The 17,325-nt window shown below is 52.2% G+C and overlaps 1 protein-coding gene across 1 annotated transcript in view; it reads left to right on the top strand.

Annotated features, from left to right (window-relative positions):
- The window catches only part of JAKMIP1 (janus kinase and microtubule interacting protein 1), a 130,333-nt gene that overhangs the window by 84,996 nt on the left and 28,012 nt on the right, over nt 1-17,325 (top strand). Inside the window, exons 10-13 of the mRNA XM_010847797.1 lie at nt 11,226-11,354; nt 12,475-12,603; nt 14,013-14,096; nt 17,033-17,095. Of these exons, the coding sequence (XP_010846099.1) occupies nt 11,226-11,354; nt 12,475-12,603; nt 14,013-14,096; nt 17,033-17,095 (405 nt within the window). The remainder of the gene's footprint in view (nt 1-11,225; nt 11,355-12,474; nt 12,604-14,012; nt 14,097-17,032; nt 17,096-17,325) is intronic.

The raw sequence follows: 17,325 nt of genomic DNA, 5'->3' as shown, positions 1-17,325 counted from the left end.
TGCACTGACATTAGAAGCTCAGAAATGGGAAGCGGTTCAGCAGAACTTGGTTATATTTAAATACCTATTTTTATTATGGACGTAGTATAGCCACATTATAGACTATCTGGAACATAGTGGTCCATCATGGCAGTGCCTCCCCGGTGCGATCAATGTTGGCATTTTAATGCAATCTCCTTCCCCCATCCTTGTTCCGCTTCACATTTTTTAGATACTGTAGCTGTAATTGTAGAATACATTTTTGCACCCTGGGTTTTTACTTACCATTATACCATAAAGCCTTTTTCCGTGTTATGATGCTGTCATCATAAATACGAATTTTCAAGACTACATAATCTGTTGAGTGGATGGGCCATAAATTTGTCTAACATTCTGTGTCCACCAAGCGTGTCTGCTTCCAGCTCCTCATGGTTGTGAATAATACTGCAGTAAATGTGTCTGTGCTTAGCAGACTGCTCTTCACCAGCCAGTTCTGCTAGATTCCCTGAGTGTTGAACATTTCATTGGGTGACCACCCTTTCGGTCTTCTTGGACTCCCCGCTTCTGTAACTGTAACCACAGTGAACTCCTTTTGTCCAGAAAACTGTCCATAGTCTAGATCGTTCCCATGGATAGATTCCCGGAAGTCTACATGTGGGTCAGAGGGTGTGAAGGCTTCGATCAAGAACATTCAGCCTTCTGTCTGCTGTATAGAAGGGCTGTGTCCTTTTGCCCCGTTGTCAGTAATGTACACGATGGCCATTTTCACCACAAGACATGTTTAAAAAGTAACCATCGAAAGGAATTCAGTTTGTTGCATGAACTGGCTGTGTTGTGGCCTCATACACCCCAGAAAGGGTTTCAGGAAACCCAGTTTTGTGCCATGACTATATTTTTCAAATGTTGTCAGAATATCCAGAATAAGAGATTGTTTCCCTTTTCCTGTTTCTGAATGTGTCTATGGGAAGAGAACTTCACAAAGGCCTAGACTGGACTTAGGATTGGCTAGGCTTGCATGTACTGCAGGCAAGGTGGGCAGGAGCTGTGTCCTGCTCACTATGTCCTGGTCATTGCCTGGCACAGAGTGGGTGTCCCTAAACAGTTGTTGACTGAATAAACAAATTGCTCTTACTGGAAAAAACGCATTTACCTAACACTGGATCATTCCAGGATGCGGAAGTTTGGTCACTGTAATTACAAGAGTTTGACGCCACTAAAGGCAGAGTCTTGGAACCTCTAGGGGAATTTCCTGACCCGGCTTGGGGTCTTTCCCACTTACTGTGACCCACCAGTATTTTCCTTTTTCTCAGGATTCAATGTACAGCTGTTTCCCTTATGCTCCTGCTTAATCCTAGCTAGTCCAGGGCCGGACGGATGAGTGGATTCATCGGGACCTGGGCAGGTTTTTAGTCCCCAGGGCTTGGCCCTCAGGCCTGGGCGGCTTCCCTTCCTTCTTTCCCACATGTCGTGGGGATCAGTACTTTCTTTTCTCTCCTTAAATAATCTTCCTTGCACTCTGTCCCTCATGCATACATGCACTTTATCACTTTGTCCGGGTCTTTATGTGACAGAGTGTCTCGGTGAATGCACCGAAGATTCCAGAACTTTCCGTCCCTGCTCTCCAGCTGTTGCAAGCCTCTTTGGACTCTGTAGTTCCCTGCCAAGGGTCTGCTCCATTTCCACACCATAGCCCAGCTGCTGCAGATGCTCTGAGGACACAGCAGTCATCTTCCAGGGCAGCCAGCATATCCTCAACAGCTCCCGACCTGTCTCACTGGGCTCCTGGGGACAAGACTGGTGTTGGCTGTCCCTGCCTGGGGACTTGCCATTGATTTTTCAGCCCTGGGTGGGGGTTACAGGAGAAGGACCTTAAGTGGTTCCTTGGGCCCTGTCCAGGGTTCAGGGCTTGCTGTGTGGAAGGTGTGATCAGGACCTAACTGGAAACAGAGCCCCTGCCCTGAAGTGGCAGGAGGTAGTGGGTCAGCCATTGGAATGTGCAGCCTAGCAAGGGAGAGATGTGTCTTAGGAGAGAGCTGGGCCCATAAAGAATGGCTAAAATGAGTACAGTTTGCTCACTTGTCTTGAAAGTAGAGCTAAGATCTTGGACGAGGCTCAGGAACCATGGCCTGGAGCAGCAGGAAGTCAGGCCAGCTCCTAGCTGTGAAGCCTTGAACTCTGAGAACCTGTTTCCTGGTTCTTAAAACACGTATCATATCTATGGGATCAATTGAAGCATCTGGCTCCAGGCCTGAAGAGTAGACAGGAATCAGTAAATTATATTATCCTTTTTCTTTCTCCCTTCATCTTAAATGCATAGCTTTCCTTTGGAGGGCCTGTTAGATGCAGGCCCTGCATGGGGGGGTTAGATGTGAGGCCCTGCCTCACCCTGCCCCCCATCCCCCTCTAACTCATGGCCCCCATTTTTAAAAGAGGCGGCTTCCCTATAGCTTAGATGGTAAAGAATTTGCCTGCAATGTAGGAGACCTGGGTTCAATCCCTGGGTCAGGAAGATCCCCTGGAGAAGGAAATGGCAACCCACTCCAGCACTGTTGCCTGGAGAATCCCATGGACAGAGGAGCCTGGCAGGCTACAGTCCTCGGGATAACAAAGAGTTGGACATGACTGAGTGACTAACACTGCTACTACTGCATTTTTAAAGAGAGAGAAATAGTCTCAGGTAGCAGCAAGGTGACATCCCCACCCTTTGACGGAGGCTGGGAAACATCAAAGCACCACTGGAGAGTCGGCCCTTCCTGGGATCCAAGCGGCAGTTCTGTGGTCCCCTCTCCCAAATGGACCAGGCCTCTGCTGTCACCAGGACGCAGGTCACCCTGGGGATCTTCTCGAAGGTCACTCCTGGTTCGCAGCCCCTGCATTCACTCTGACAGTACACCTGAAACCTATCCAAACTTGACCTTGTGCCCCGAGGCCAAGCCCACAGCCTTGTGGGAGGAAGAACTTGGCGTCCGAAGCTGCCCTGGGACAGAAGCCGGGGTGACATGCCTTAGCCTGGCCACACGCCTGAGTGCTTTCCATCATGTGCACACTTTCTCCATTTTTAAGTAGCCAAAGAAACCTTTTTTCCCCTCTCTGGTCATTTCCACTTGACTTTGTTCCCAGACCGCCTTTCCCCCACGGCTCCGTCCTCAGCCTTTCAGCGTGGGGAGGGCTGGCTCCTGCCTTGTTTGCCGGGTTATAAGCAGCCCCTAGCACAGCGCCTGGCCCTCATCGTGGGGTTCGATCGCATGGACTAAGGGGGCTGTTCATCCTTGCAGTCTTGCCGAGGTTCCCCCCCGAGCAGCAGGCAGCCAAGGGCTTTCGCTCCATGTTTCAGTCCCTGGAAGGGATGAGGGCTTGGCCCTTCCAGCCTGGGCAGCAGCCCATCATCTTGTTCCCTCTTCAACGGCCAGGCAGGTGGCTAAGCTTCACATCAGAAGCACGTGAAGCCCCACAGGGAGCTGCTCCAAGGGCCGCCTGCTGGCTTTGTGGGCCCTTCGGTAAAGGACTCTGGAAACGATTGGGGCACTGGAGATGGAACACGGGCGCGGTTTTGAAAGTGCAGGGCCACACTCAGGCAGCTGAGTGGCTCAGCCGCACACGCAGTCTGTACTGTCCTACCTGGGGCAACATCGCAGGTTGCTGGGCAATGGAGAGAGGGAGAGCAGAGCTAGGAGCCTGCCTTGGCCATTTCACCTGCCCAGCGTACCTCATCTAGCACAGCAATGCCCATGGGGACATCCAGATCACTTCCAAAGACTTTGGGATAGACAGGAAGTAATGGTGGTCATAGGCAACATATTCTAGCAGGACAAGACACCCCAACACCAGGAGTGAGCCTGGGGATGAGACTCAGTCTTCAGAGAGGACCACGCTAGAAGGCAGGTCTGCAGCTCCTGGCCCCCTGCCTAGAGTCAGGAGGGGACCCTAGATCCGAGTGTGGAGGGGCTTGAGGCAAAGGCTCCCTGATTCCAGACCCTCCCTTCCAGGCCCTTGCTTCGTTCGTCTGTGTCCACCTCCTTCCTTTGGGTCCTCATCTTCTGTTCTGGGACCATTGCCACAGCTCTCTGGCTGCTCCCCTGCTTCCAGTATCTTCCTCCCACCAGAACTGTCTTTTTAAGGCAGAGGTCTTACCCTGCCACCTTCTTCCTTAAAAAACCCTCCACTGGTTCTCCTTTTCTCAGGAGCTAAATCTAGGGCTCTTTGGCTGGGCCCTCAGGGCCTTCCAGGACCTGGTCCTGCTCACCTCTTGTCCCGACCTTGTGGCAGCTCGTGTCCAGCCAAGGCAGAACAGCTCTCAGCCCCTCCATCCCCCTATCCCTCTCACCATTGTCTTGGTGCATCTTGTTGCCTTGGGCATAACAGTGCGTCAGGTGATGGGTACAGAGGAATTTTCACTCTTGAGGAATTTCTGGCAAAGTGGGTCTAAGTAGATCCAGGAGGCAGCCCACTGTACATGTGTCATGGCTTCCGCAGAGCCAGGAATCCTTCTGCCAGGGATCCTTCTTCCAGGCAGAGGCTGTCTTTGGTTTTTCTTGAGGGTCCAAGTGCAGAGCAGCTTAGAGAGAAATCAAGTCTTTAGGCTTGTTGCAGAACTCAACAGTTTGTAGATGGCTTGATTCTAGGATTATCTCCCTCCTCCCTGTTAGCTGAGATTTTTTTTCTATTGCTAGTGCCAAAAATTCAAAGTCGTTTAAGCAAATAAATGAATTTATATAGCTAAGAAGTCTAGATGTCCGGTTTCAGGTACAGCTGGATCCAGATGCTCACGCGCAATTATCAGGGACTTGTCCATCTTCATCTTTCAAGTGTGCTTTCCTCTGGACTGGCCTCTTTCTCAAGCAGACTCTCCCATGTGGTGGCCCAAACAGCTTTAGCAGCTTCCAGCTGGCATTATACCTGACAACCAACCTTTGTGGTCAGAGGATCTCTCTCCTCAGTGGTTCCAGCAAAAGTCCCGGGACCGGTGCTCCTGGGTTCAGCCTGGTCACAGGTCCATTCCTGACCCAGTCCCAACTCTGGAGGCACCTCATTTGGGAAGACAATTTAAAGACTTAGCACTAAATTGCATAGTGTGACCTGGTTACATAGCTCATATCATGGCTACTTTGAAAGGATCAAACATTATTGAAGTTGAAATATATATGAACTTGGCTATACGTATTTTTTTCTCTTGTGAACTGGGGCTTCCAAAGTGGTACTAGTGGTAAACAACCTGCCTATCAGTGCAGGAAACTAAGAGACTTGGGTTCGATCAGTACCTGGGTTGGGAATATTCCCTGGAGGAGGGCATGGCAGCCCACTCCAGTACACTTGCCTGGAGAACCCCATGGACAGAGGAGCCTGGCAGGCTGTAGTCCATGGGGTTGCAAAGAGTCGAACATGACTAAAGCATCTTAGCACACACTTTTGTGAATTATTCTTTGCCTCTTAATGTTGCTTTGTGCTTAGTTGCTCAGTCGTGTCTGACTCCGCGACCCCGTGGACTGTAGCCCACCAGGCTCCTCTGTCCATGGGGATTCTCCAGGCAAGAATACTGGAGTGGGTTGCCATGCCCTCCTCCAGGGTTGCTTTAATACCTTTCAAATAAAAAGGTTTACTTTTTAATGGTGAAATCTACCCTTTTTTCCCGCTAGGAGGGTTTTTGCATTTGATCTTGTGGCTAGAGAAGCTTCTGCAAGAAGGTGCCCTCATAGGTGCTACATGGGTGTGGGAACTGAGGGCCACTCTAGCTGCCATTTTTCTATCGGATGGTGGTTTGCTTCAGTTCGTATAAATGGTAAAACAAATGCTTATGGAAGAATTGCTAAGAACCCATGAGTTCAGCTAGTCTGGGGGCACGCACAGGGTGAGGGGATGAACCGAGAAATTTCCTAAGTACACGAGGCAGGAGGCACCTCCCTGTTTTGTGCTCTGGTCCTGAAGAAGGTTCTCTCGGCATCACGGTTGCTAAGGCTGTTCCCAGGGGCCCTGACAACAGGGTGATTCGGGGAGCCTGGGGCTGGGAGGAAAGCCCCCAGAGGATCAGCCAGCCTGAAGGCTGTCTGCTGTGACTGATTCACCCAGGCCCGGCCCCTGGAAACTGGCTCCTCTCAGCCCACGATCTGCCCCAGAGCCGGCATCCCTTTTAACAAAGGCACACCTTCTGGAGCATCATGGTTGTTCTCAGAACGGTACAGCGGAGAAGGAAGGCAGTGGACCTAGTGTGGTAGAGGAAACGAGAGCGCTCTGCAGAAGAATCAGTGCTTCCTCCCAGGACTCGAGAGAGGCCTGGAATCTGGTGGCAGTGATGTGGCTTCCAGCTCCCCTGACATACACAGGCTAGCGGGTCTCAGACTCTCTGCCCCACCCCCTCCCCGCTCCCGCATCCCCACCATGGAGTACGTCCTCTTCGTGCTGTATTTCTCCTTTTTCCTTTGTCTCTGCACCCTGGTGTGTCTGTACTTTTCTGGCTGCCAGGAGATGACTTACAAGCATGAAGGTAAGCGGCCAGCTTTGAGGGTCAGTTGCGGTCGTGTGAATATCAGCGGCTGTGATTGGAAAGCTCCTTCCTGTGCCCGGGATTATTGGGAATGACATGGAGGAGAGAGGAGGCCGTGAGAAGCTGGGCTCAGCCAAGAGGTTGTTTATTTGGGGGACGGGGTGCCTCCCTTTTCCCCTCTGTTCACGTGATCTGCTAAGAATGAGCACCTCTGTATATTCAGCATGTCAGTGGAGAAGAAATGTTTATTTTCCAGTCATAGTTGCCCAAACTGCATTTCAAGCGTTTGGGTTGGTTTATAGAAAGATGTCAGCAAGACAGGGCTTTGGTGGCAAAGAAAATAGAAGTCTGGAGAGGTGGGCCCTTTTCCATAGAGGATGCATTTGGAGTGAGCAAAGATGGAAATCTTATGTTCCTGAAGTTATTTTTTCCTTAGGAATTTCCCAGGGAATTTTTGAATGATGGAGGCTCCAAAAAATCGACAGTTTCTATTGTGCTTGACTTTCTTTAAAAACCCCATTATGAGCTGAGCGTTTGAGAAACAGTATTTCCAGGTGATTTTCCTTTCATTCCTTGGAGAATTGTATGTAATTTCGTGTATATGAACATGCAGTGGAAGGCAGGGTTGCTTGGTCTCCAAAGAAGACAGCCACCAGATTTTCACTTGAAACGTTGTCTTTTTTTTTTTAAAGCTTGTTTTTTTATTAATAAAGCCATAAATTTATGTGGTGCATTTTGGCTTCCCATATAATACAGTCAATTTAAAAAAACTAACTCTCAGGAAACAAACCAACCCAACCCGTATGTCACACAAGGTGGGGGTGACTCGTGGTCACCTCCCTACTGCCTTGGAATTTGTGTGTGCTGTGGATTCATGGATCGTCTCCTTTGTGGTCATAGGATTATATATTTTAATTTTTTAATTAGAGGAAAGTTGCTTTACCATGTTCTGTTGGTTTCTGCCATACCACAACGTGAATTAGTCCTAATTGTATATGTATATCCCTTCCCTCTTGAGCCTCCCTCCCCCGTCCCAGCCCTCCCCTCTAGGTCATCACAGAGTGTCAGGCTGGTCTCCCTGCCTTTTACAGCAACTTCCCACTAAATATCTACTTTACACAGGACAGTGCATGTTGGTCAGTGCTACTTTCTCAATTTGTGCCACCCTCTCCTTCCCCTCCGGTGTCCATAAGTCAGTTCTCTATATTGTACTTTGAATGTCCTTGTGTGTTTGAGCCCGCCTTCGGAGCTGTTTCTTCCTTCCCTCCTCGAAGCATACTTCCTCGGGTTCTGTCTCTGGAGCCACATGATACTTCGAGGCGCTCCACTGGGGTCCAGGCAGGTCAATTTTAAATGCACAGCTGCAGCGTCTGTAGTTAATACCCTGGTTGTTATTTGTCATTGTTTAGTCACTAAATCATATCCGACTCTTTTGCAACCCCATGGACTGTAGCCTGCTAGGCTCCTCTGTCAATGGAATTTTCCAGGTGAGAATACTGGGGTGGATTGCCATTTTCTTCTCCAGAGGAATCTTCCTGGCCCAGTGATCAAACTCACATCTCCTGCTTCTCTTGCACTGTAGGCGGATTCTTTACCATTGAGCCACCTGGGAAGCCCAGTACTCTGTTTTAGGGCTCAGTAATTCCCAGGTGGCGCCAGTGGTAAAGAACCCACCTGCCAATGCACAAGACATAAGAGACGTGGGTTCGATCACTGGGTCAGGAAGATCCGCTGGAAGAGGGCATGGCAACCCACTCCGGTATTCTTGCCTGGAGAATCCCTATGGACAAAGGAGTCTGGTGGGCTTCCATCCATAGGATCACAAAGAATCTACACAGCTGAAGTGACTTAGCATGCACGCAATTGAGTATTTAACTCTCAGTCCCACAAAGTTTCAAAAAGCAGGTCACCCTGGTAATGGAGCACTGAGTCATACCCCCCCCCCAAGAATAGCCCGCAATGCCTGCAGTGGGTGACCACCGCCTGGCCTTGTGTCTTGGCTGTGTGGAGACTGTGAAGCTTAATGTTTCCTGGGGCTGCATCCTTGTGCCGGGCAGGGGCCTCGCTGCGTCACTGCTCACTGCTGATCAGCACAACGGGCCTGTCCTTGGAGGCCTTGCAATTAGCAGTGTTTACAAGAAATGAGGTCAGCTGAGTGGCTGCCCAGAAAAACAAGGAGCCTGGGGCTCGGGTGAACCGCATGTGTGCAGATGAACTGAGTGCTATGAATGTGTCCGCCGTCAAAGGTCATGGCCACAGCTCTCTGGAGGTGTGGCGTCTGGAGCATCATTGACACAAACTCAGGGGGATTTCTCAACCCGGGGGCTGGAAGTGTGCCTTTGAGCATAGGCATGTCTCCTCCAACCTCCACTCAGAGAGGATTGCATTTGACGTTGATGGAGTCTAGTAGGGACTCATGTCTACCTGGTGGACTCGCCTGGGGTGCACCGCCAGGTGGCTGCCCACCGATGCGGGCTGCAGGAGCGAAGGAAGGGACACCACGTGCAAACCCAAAACTACTCGTGGGTGAACGTTTGTTTACCATTGAGTTCTTTGCAAATACTTATTGAGCAACCAGTATTTCTTGAGCGTGTCAGGCCTTGACATCAGCACAGTGTATCTTATGTTAGGCAGTGATGAGCATTATGGAGAAAAATAAAAGAAGAAGAACAGAGAGGCGGGGGTGGGGAAAGGCTAGTTAAGACTTTGATGTGGTGATCAGGGAAGTCTTTTGATAAGTTATGTTTGTGCAAAAACTGGAGGGAAGGGAAGGAGAGGGTCACGTGGGTTCTGGGGGACAGCATCTGGGAGTACAAAGGCCCTGCGGCAGGCACGTGGAAGGGGCGGAGGTGTGCTCGGCGGTGTGGCTGGAGCACAGTGGTGAGCAGGGGATGAGGCCGGAGCAGAGCGGGGGCAGGCGCAGGGCCTGTGGACCGCGCTGTCGATGTTGGCTTCCACTTAAGTGTAGTGCAGGGCTTTGAACAAAGGACAAACACAACGGGATTCTTATTACAAAATAGTCACTCTGGCCACCAGGTTATGGGACAAAGGCAGAAGCCGGAAGGCCAGTAGTGAGAGGTGATGGTGGCTTGGACCAGGAGGCAGGTGCTGGTTCGTGGAGGCTTGGATCGTGGGTTGAAGATCGAGCCAGCAGGGTTTCTCTCAGAGGCGTGGAGCATGGAGTGGAGAAAGGAGTTGGTTTTTGGCCTGAGGAACTGTAGAGGTGGAGCTGCCAGTGGTGAACACAGGTTAGTCCGAACATGGAAACAGCAGGTTCGGGAGTGTTAGGTCAGTGTTCTCCAGCCTCCCTGGAACTGTCGAGGAGGTGGCTGACGTGTGACCCGGGAGTTCAGGGGGCAGTACGTGTCCCACCTGTGTTAAATAAACAAAAAGCATAAGGCGAAAGCAGTTTGCAGAAACACAGTTGTCAATGCAAGGCCGTCGTGGGCGCCAGCCGTGGCCGGGGGCCTCCCTCAAAGCCCCATGAGAGATGCTAAACTGTGCAGGGTGACAAAGGAGCTCCCTTCGCCTCACTTCCTGGTTCTGAATTGGTTCCTAATCCTGTTAGTGCACCAGCCACGTTTTTCTGACATCTGGACCCAAGAGCTTGTACACCAGCACTGGCTCTGACGGCGGGAGGTGCCTGAGCATGTGGGGAGCGTCTCTGTGTGTTGATGGGTGGGGAGGGACCCCTGCGAGAGCCTGGTTCAGATTGACGAGTGGGAGCCTGGAGCTTGGCTCCGGATTTAGGTATGGTTCTTTCTTCATGGTCAGGAGCGTCCCTGATTTATAAAATCAAAAACCTTCTCACGGACTATTTGAGGCGGGCGGTGAGGCGGGGAGACCAGTGTTTCTTGGACAAGGGATGTTGATCTGGTGATTGTGGGCTGGTGTTTGTGGTCCCAAGGGACTGAAGCTCTTTGGGGCAGGGACCACACCTGGTTTTGATTGGTTGTGGCCCCCCAGGCCCCACCCAGGGTCTGACCCATAGAAGGCGCTCAGTCAGATGTTCACTTAAGGAATGAATGAATAAGTGAGTGAATGAAGGCCCATCTCTTGTGATATTCGGGGTGAGAGAAGTGCTGGACAGGGTAGCTGGAAGCCCAGCACACAGAGCCTCAAAACTGCCTCTGAATCTGAGTACTGGGTGTATATGGGTCCATTACGCCATTCCTTCTAATTTTGTAACTGTGCTTGTTAAAATAAACTAAAATTGCCTCTTGGGGCACGTCTGGTGGGGACCTGGGCCCCCCGCTCCCCAACTTGCCCAGCCAGTCAGAACCCCAGGTCCACCTGTGGACACTCTGCCCTCTCACCATTCCGTGTCTGACCTACAGCCCGGCATCTCACATGGCCTGCCCCTGCCCTCCCCTCCCCCACTCAGTATAGCAAGGATGCTACTCACCGTGTGTTACCACGCTGGGCACCTTGCTCGGTGACCCACTTTGTGCTCAGGGGTGAGCTGGGGGTCCTGTGTCCCTCTGATGGAGAAGGGAGCTGGCTCTCAGACAGGCTGTGTGGCTCCCTTGCAAAAGGTCATCAGCATGTAAGCCTGAGCCAGGGTTGGGCCAGCACCCTCTGTGGTCACCCTCCACCCTCTGACCACCTCTGGCTGCTTCTTTCCCCCTCAGCAGTCACGCCCCCACCACCCCCCTCCTGGGATGCCCCAGTGGCCCTGATGCACAGTGTCTCCCTGCGGATGACGGGGTGGGGGTATCCAGGCGACTCTTGAGTCCCTCTCTCATGCTTTGCAAATTGCCTTTCACAGAAGCATGTTGTGGAGACATTTTTTGGATTTGATGAGGAGTCCGTGGACTCGGAAACACTGTCGGAGACGTCCTGCAACACGGACAGGACGGACAGGGCTCCGGCCACACCCGAGGAGGACTTGGATGACGTAAGCGGGCCTCACCCCCGGGTGCTTGTAAGGGGGTGCCTCCCACCTCACCTGGGCTCTGTAGCCTCGGTCCCTCCCTGTGAGATGAACCTCGCAGGACCTGTGTGGTCACAGCCTGTGGCCAGGGAGGGTGGTCCCCACTTTGACGGGTTCTGAGAATGGCGATGGCGGGGTGCCTGCAGTCTGGAGGGGCCCTTTCCCTTCCCAGCACAGATTTCACACCGGAGACCTGTAGCCACGGCGGTGCCGCTTGCCCTTTGTCATTAAAACTGCTGTGTGGTAGTCTGCCCCTCGCCTCCCCCCAGGCTTGTACACACACACACACACACACACACACACACCTGTGTATATAAAGATGGTGTGTCACTGTAGGAGAGGATGCGAGCAGCACAGAAAAGAGCAGAGGGAAGCCGACTCCTCTCTCTCACGCTTTCCTGACCCTCCGTCTCTGCACATCCACCTTCCTGTCCCCTGCTCCAGAGAGCCTGAGTTACACAGGAGCAAAGAGCAGCCCCTTCCTCCCACCCTGCCTGCTGGGATTCATTCAGGAAACCCCAGTCAAATACGATCTTGTCGGACACACGCTTTTTGATTTGCCTTTTTCACCAAGAATGTGTAACAGGCTTCTTTCAGCACCAGATGCTGTTAGTCATCATCCTCCGTCCCGAGCAGACCCTCGTAGATCCACACGTGCGTCCAGCCTAAGGGCTCCTGATGAGAGGCGTACGGGGCTTCCAGTTTTTCACAACTGCAGCCATGTTCTTTGGGTGGTTGTCTCCTTGGGAGAAATCCCCAGAATGAGACCTGAGGGGTGGGAGGGGTGCCTTTTACAGCCTAGACGCTCGCCATGCAGTCGGGACTGGCTCACCCTTGTTCCCCTGCACACGATTCAGTGATTCCTGGGGTTCAGGGAGCTCCAGGGTAGATGGCAGAGAAGGGATCTTCTCCCCAGCACTCTCTCCAGAGCCCTCCAGTTAGGTCCTGGCCCGGGCCAGTCTGTTAAGTAAAAGCTGGCAGCGGTCGTGACATCTGCATGTTGTCTTTGCCTGACTTGACCCTGGCACTGCCGTTCACGTCAAGTCACGGGCTTCCTGATGCTTTTCTCTTCCATGACGTGAAGACGACAACCCGAGAAGAGGCTGACCTGAGATTCTGCCAGCTGACCAGGGAGTACCAGGCCCTGCAGCGAGCCTATGCCTTGCTTCAGGAGCAGGTGGGCGGGACACTGGACGCCGAGCGAGAGGCCCGGGTAGGTGCCAGCGGAAGGTGTTGAGGGGTCAGACAGAGGCTGGATGTCCTGTGCATGCCCTTCCCAGCAGCCGGATTCTGTTGAGAGGGGATGGGGGTTGCCTGGCAGCCTCCGCTGTGGTGATGTTCCAGCATTTGGCAAATCCAACGGGAGCTACCTGCCCGTCCTCAGTGCAGGAGCAACATTTGCAGAAGAAATGCTGCTGTCTCAGTGTCCTGTGCCCCTTCCGTTGGCAAGAAGGGTTTCAGAAGTTTGACTCAGTGATGAAATCAGACTCACTGTGAAACAGACATCTCTCTTTCCCGGCTGAGAAACCCCCAAGAATGTTCCTAAGGCACACAGGCAGGGCTGCCCAGTTAAAGCCCACCCAGCGCTCTCTCGGGTCCCTGCTGGCCACCCAGGTCTGGACCATACCAGCCCTCATGGCTGGGCTGACCTCCACCATCTAGTAACGTCCACTCACTGGCCATTAGCCCATCTTCAAGAGTTGCACAGACCAGACTCGGCCAGCCCTTCCCTCTGAAGGCAAGAGGGACCCCTGGGAGGGCTCCTGCTGGGGTGACTCTTCACCCCAGCACACACCTGTTTCATTCCCACAACAGCCCCATGAGGTAAGGGGTGGCAAATGAGGCTGTGGAGGGAAGCTCCTCGGCTACAATAGTGTCAGCCTGTAACCTGTAGATCAGAGGAAGTACACTGGAGGTGTACGCTGGAGGTGGTTTGGACTGAAGCTTGGGTTTCTTATTAAAAAAACTTCAGCTCCTTGCACCATTCAAAAGTTGAGAGATTTCACGTAGAAATCCGGGTTCCTGGCTTCTCTTGAGAGCTCAGAGCATCTGGTAGCACCAGTCTTCCCATTCCGGGTAGTCACCTTTGGCTGCAGCTGCTGAGTGGCAGCGTCCCCTCTGAGTTGAGACATGTGCCCCTGGTTTGCCACAGTCGCCACCACTCCCTAGTACCCTTCACCCAGTCAGTCTCTCTTATTTATACTACCCGCCTGGTCCTTGGGGTATCTGGTTTTCAGCCCTCGCTGTCGGTGATACCTTTGTCAGGAGATGGGCTGAGCAAGGGAGAAAGTGTGGCTGGCGTTGGTGGTACAGCCACGGCACGGGATCAGGAAGCTGGGCTGGGAGCTGACATGCTGGCCCCTCACTCACCCTTGTGAAGAAGCTGGCCGCTTCTCCAGGCTGCGCTCGTCTCTCAACAGGGGTGGCGCTGACGGCCTGTCAAGGCCTTGCGGCTCTTCCAGGTGTCACACCCGTGGGTGACACAGGAACCAGGCAGGCCAGTCGGCACATGTGCTCCTAAAAAAAGGACCCGTTTCTCAGGACCGGATGCCACCTTGTCCTTTCCCCTTCTCTGTCATCATCCGGGGGGACCTGCTCACTTCCTGGTCTTTTGCATTTCAGACTCGGGAACAGCTCCAAGCTGATCTGCTGAGGTGTCAGGCCAAAATCGAGGATCTGGAGAAGTTACTGGTTGAGAAGGGCCAGGTGAGCAGAAACGGTCACGTGACCTGTAACTCTTTGCATTTCTATCCCCTTGGTGGTGTCGCTGGGGTCTTGGTGCCCAGGGGGATGGTCTGTTGATCTATATCATTTGCTCTGGAGATGTGAGAGAAAAAAAAAAGAATGTTAGCAGAGTTCAGGCGAGACTATCCCAGCTCATTTGCCTCTTTACCAATTTTTTAAAAATCCATCATGTTCTGAGAGTCTACTTGGCTTTTTCTTTGTTTGTTTGCCAAATGTACAAGAATAGGAGACAACTCCAAACATAAAGTGATCAGCAGAATCTTTTCTGACTTGAATCTGGAAGAAAAGCTGACACTGCCTATGAGGATTCAGTTGTGCAAATGAACTTGCAGCTAGCTCTCAGTGATGGCAGAGGTGGCCGTGGGAGCCAGTCCAAAACTCTCCATGAGGCAGGGGAGCAGTGCAGAACATACACCACAGCCAACAAGCCACAGGCCAGCCCTGCCCCTGACCTGTTGCACAGCCCTGGGAAAATTACGTGATCGCTTATGTCTCAGTTTCCTCATCTTTAAAATGGGGCTAATAATAGTACTTAACACATAGGGAATGGGGGAGGAGGGAGACTCAACAGCAGCCTGGGTGGAGTCCAGGGTGAAGATGAGGCTGTTTTCACACTTCTGTCCTCACCTGCCATTGACCTCAGCTTCCCTCTTTCAGGCTGAGCTCACAGGTTGCAACCCGTCCAACCACAGCCTATGATTAAGTTAACCTCCCATCTGAGGTGCTAGGCCCTGTTTTTGGGTGTGCTCTGCCCCCAGTGCCTGCTAAATAAAGGGGCCAGTCTGGGACAAAGCACATGGCCATTCATTCAGCGAGCACTTTACCAGAGCCCTTGCCCTGTGCTGGGCTCTGTGCTCAGCGTGTGGGATCATGTATCAGTTGGCTATTGCCGCCTAACAAAGCACCCCAAAACTGAGTTGTTTACAAATAACAGAAATTTTGTGTGCTTACAGTTCTATGGATCAGCAGTTTGGGTGGTTCTTCTGCTGGTCTCCCCTGGGGTCACTCTAGAGGCTTCATTTTGCAGCTGATTGGGGATAGATGGCCCCAAATCACCTCAGTGTCCTGTCTGCGCATTAGTGCCAGCTGTTGACCAGGCTCTCATGGTCTCTCGTCCTCAAGGAAGCTGGCTCCTTTAAGTAAAGGTCTTGGAGCAGGAAGAAAGGGAAGCCCCCAAAGCACAAGTATAGGCCATGCCTCTGCCTGCATCGCATTGGTTAATATCCCGTTCACCAAAGAATGCTTCAGCCACACCCAGTGGTGAGTTTGCTCCTTGGGAGGAGCTGCAAAGTCACCTTGCAAAGGGGCAGAGCCATGGGAGGGCCACTGCCAACAACCTCCCACAGGAAAAAAGATGAATGGACCCAGCTCTGGACTCAGCCTTATGGGCCTACACGTGTGTCAATACTGGGAAGACACAGGGTGATACGCGCTGGGTAGAAGGAAGGGAGGGAGGAAGTTCCCTCGTTTATACCTTCATCCATCCCCTGGCATTTACTGAGCATCGGCTGTGTGCTGGGCACCGTGTTAGGTGCTGGAGATGCTGGTATAAAGACAGACTTAGCCCCGCGGCTCATGGAACGTTCCTGGACAGAACTTGTCCAGACAAAGATGTGGTTAGGCAGAGGGTCTCGGATGAGCAGAAGTGTGTTACTGTGATGACACCAGGTCAACGGGCACATCCATGGGGGCGTGGCCCAGACACTTGCCCTCGAGCCTAAGAGAGCAAGCCCTGGAAGGGCTGCCAGGACCAGCTCAGGTGTGCTCCAGGTGCTTTTCTGTCGGTGATAACAGATGTTCAGTTAAGTCACTCAGTTGTGTCCAGCTTTTTGCAACCCCATGGACTGCAGCACGCCAGGCCTCCCTGTCCATCACCAACTCCCAGAACTTGCTCAGACTCATGTCCATTGAGTCAGTGATGCCATCCAACCATCTCATCCTCTGTCTTCCCCTTCTCCTCCTGCCTTCAGTCTTTCACAGCATCAGGGTCTTTCCTAAGGAGTCGGTTCTTCCCATCAGGTGGCCAAAGTATTGGAGCTTCAGCTTCAGCATCAGTCCTTCCAATGAATATTCAGGACTGATCTCCTTTAGGATGGACTGGTTGGATCTCCTTGCTGTCCAAGGGACTCTCAAGAGTCTTCTCCAACATCAGAGTTCAAAAGCATCTGTTCTTTGGTGCTCGACTTTCTTTATGGCCCAACTCTCACATCCATACATGACTACTGGAAAAACCAGTAGCTTTGATACAGATGAGCTCCCTGAAATTTAGGGAACATGAGTGGAGGAGGAATGCACTGCAGACCTGCCAATTCTCTTTTTCAGAATTAAACGTTTAGAGCAGTGGTCCCCAGTCTTTTTGGCACCAGGGACCAAGTTTATGGAAGACAATTTTTACCCTGACCGGGGCGGGGGGTGGTTGGTTTCAGGATGATTCAGCACCTTATATTTATTGTGCTCTCTATTTCTAGTCTGACTCACTAGAAAAGACCCTGATGCTGGGAAAGATTGAAGGTGGGAGGAGAAGGGGATGACAGAGAACGAGATGGTTGGATGGCATCACTGACTCGACGGACATACGTTTGAGTAAGCTCTGGGAGTTGGTGATGGACAGGGAAGCCTGGAGTGCTGCCATGGGGTTGCAAAGAGTCAGACACGACTGAGCGACTGGACTGACTGATTTCTAATCTAAAGCTTCCACTGATCTGACAAGAGGTCTGGTTCCCCGGCCCAGAGGTTGGGGACCCCTGGTTTAGAGGGACAATGAGATCATTCTAACTGCTCTCCTTCTCTCTGGCCTTTTCATAGAAAGGTTCATATGAAGTCACCTTTCCCACTGATGCTTTGTTACTTAGCTGTCTGCTTCAATGAGTACGAACATATTTAGTACTTTTCCTTAGGATTCCAAATGGGTTGAAGAGAAGCAGCTACTCATCAGAACAAACCAAGACTTGCTGGAAAAGGTACGTGGCACCAACACCCTGAGCCCTGCCCCAGCCGATCATGGAGCCCGAGGCCTGCTCCGGCCGCCGGAGTCTCACCCACGCCCGTCCTGAGGGCTCCTACCCACTGGTCCTGTCTCTGTCTTCTGGGTCGGGGCCTGCAGAGCTGGTTTGCAGACGTGGTGAGGCCTGCCAATCCTCCTTATGCTGGGCTTCCAGGCCGCCTCTACCGTTGCCTTGGATTCCAGACC

Source organism: Bison bison, unplaced genomic scaffold (genome assembly GCF_000754665.1).
Source record: "Bison bison bison isolate TAMUID 2011002044 unplaced genomic scaffold, Bison_UMD1.0 scf7180017864255, whole genome shotgun sequence".
NCBI lineage: Eukaryota > Metazoa > Chordata > Mammalia > Artiodactyla > Bovidae > Bison > Bison bison.
Note: the sequence above shows the minus strand (reverse complement) of the source record. Positions and strands in the feature narration are given on the sequence as shown.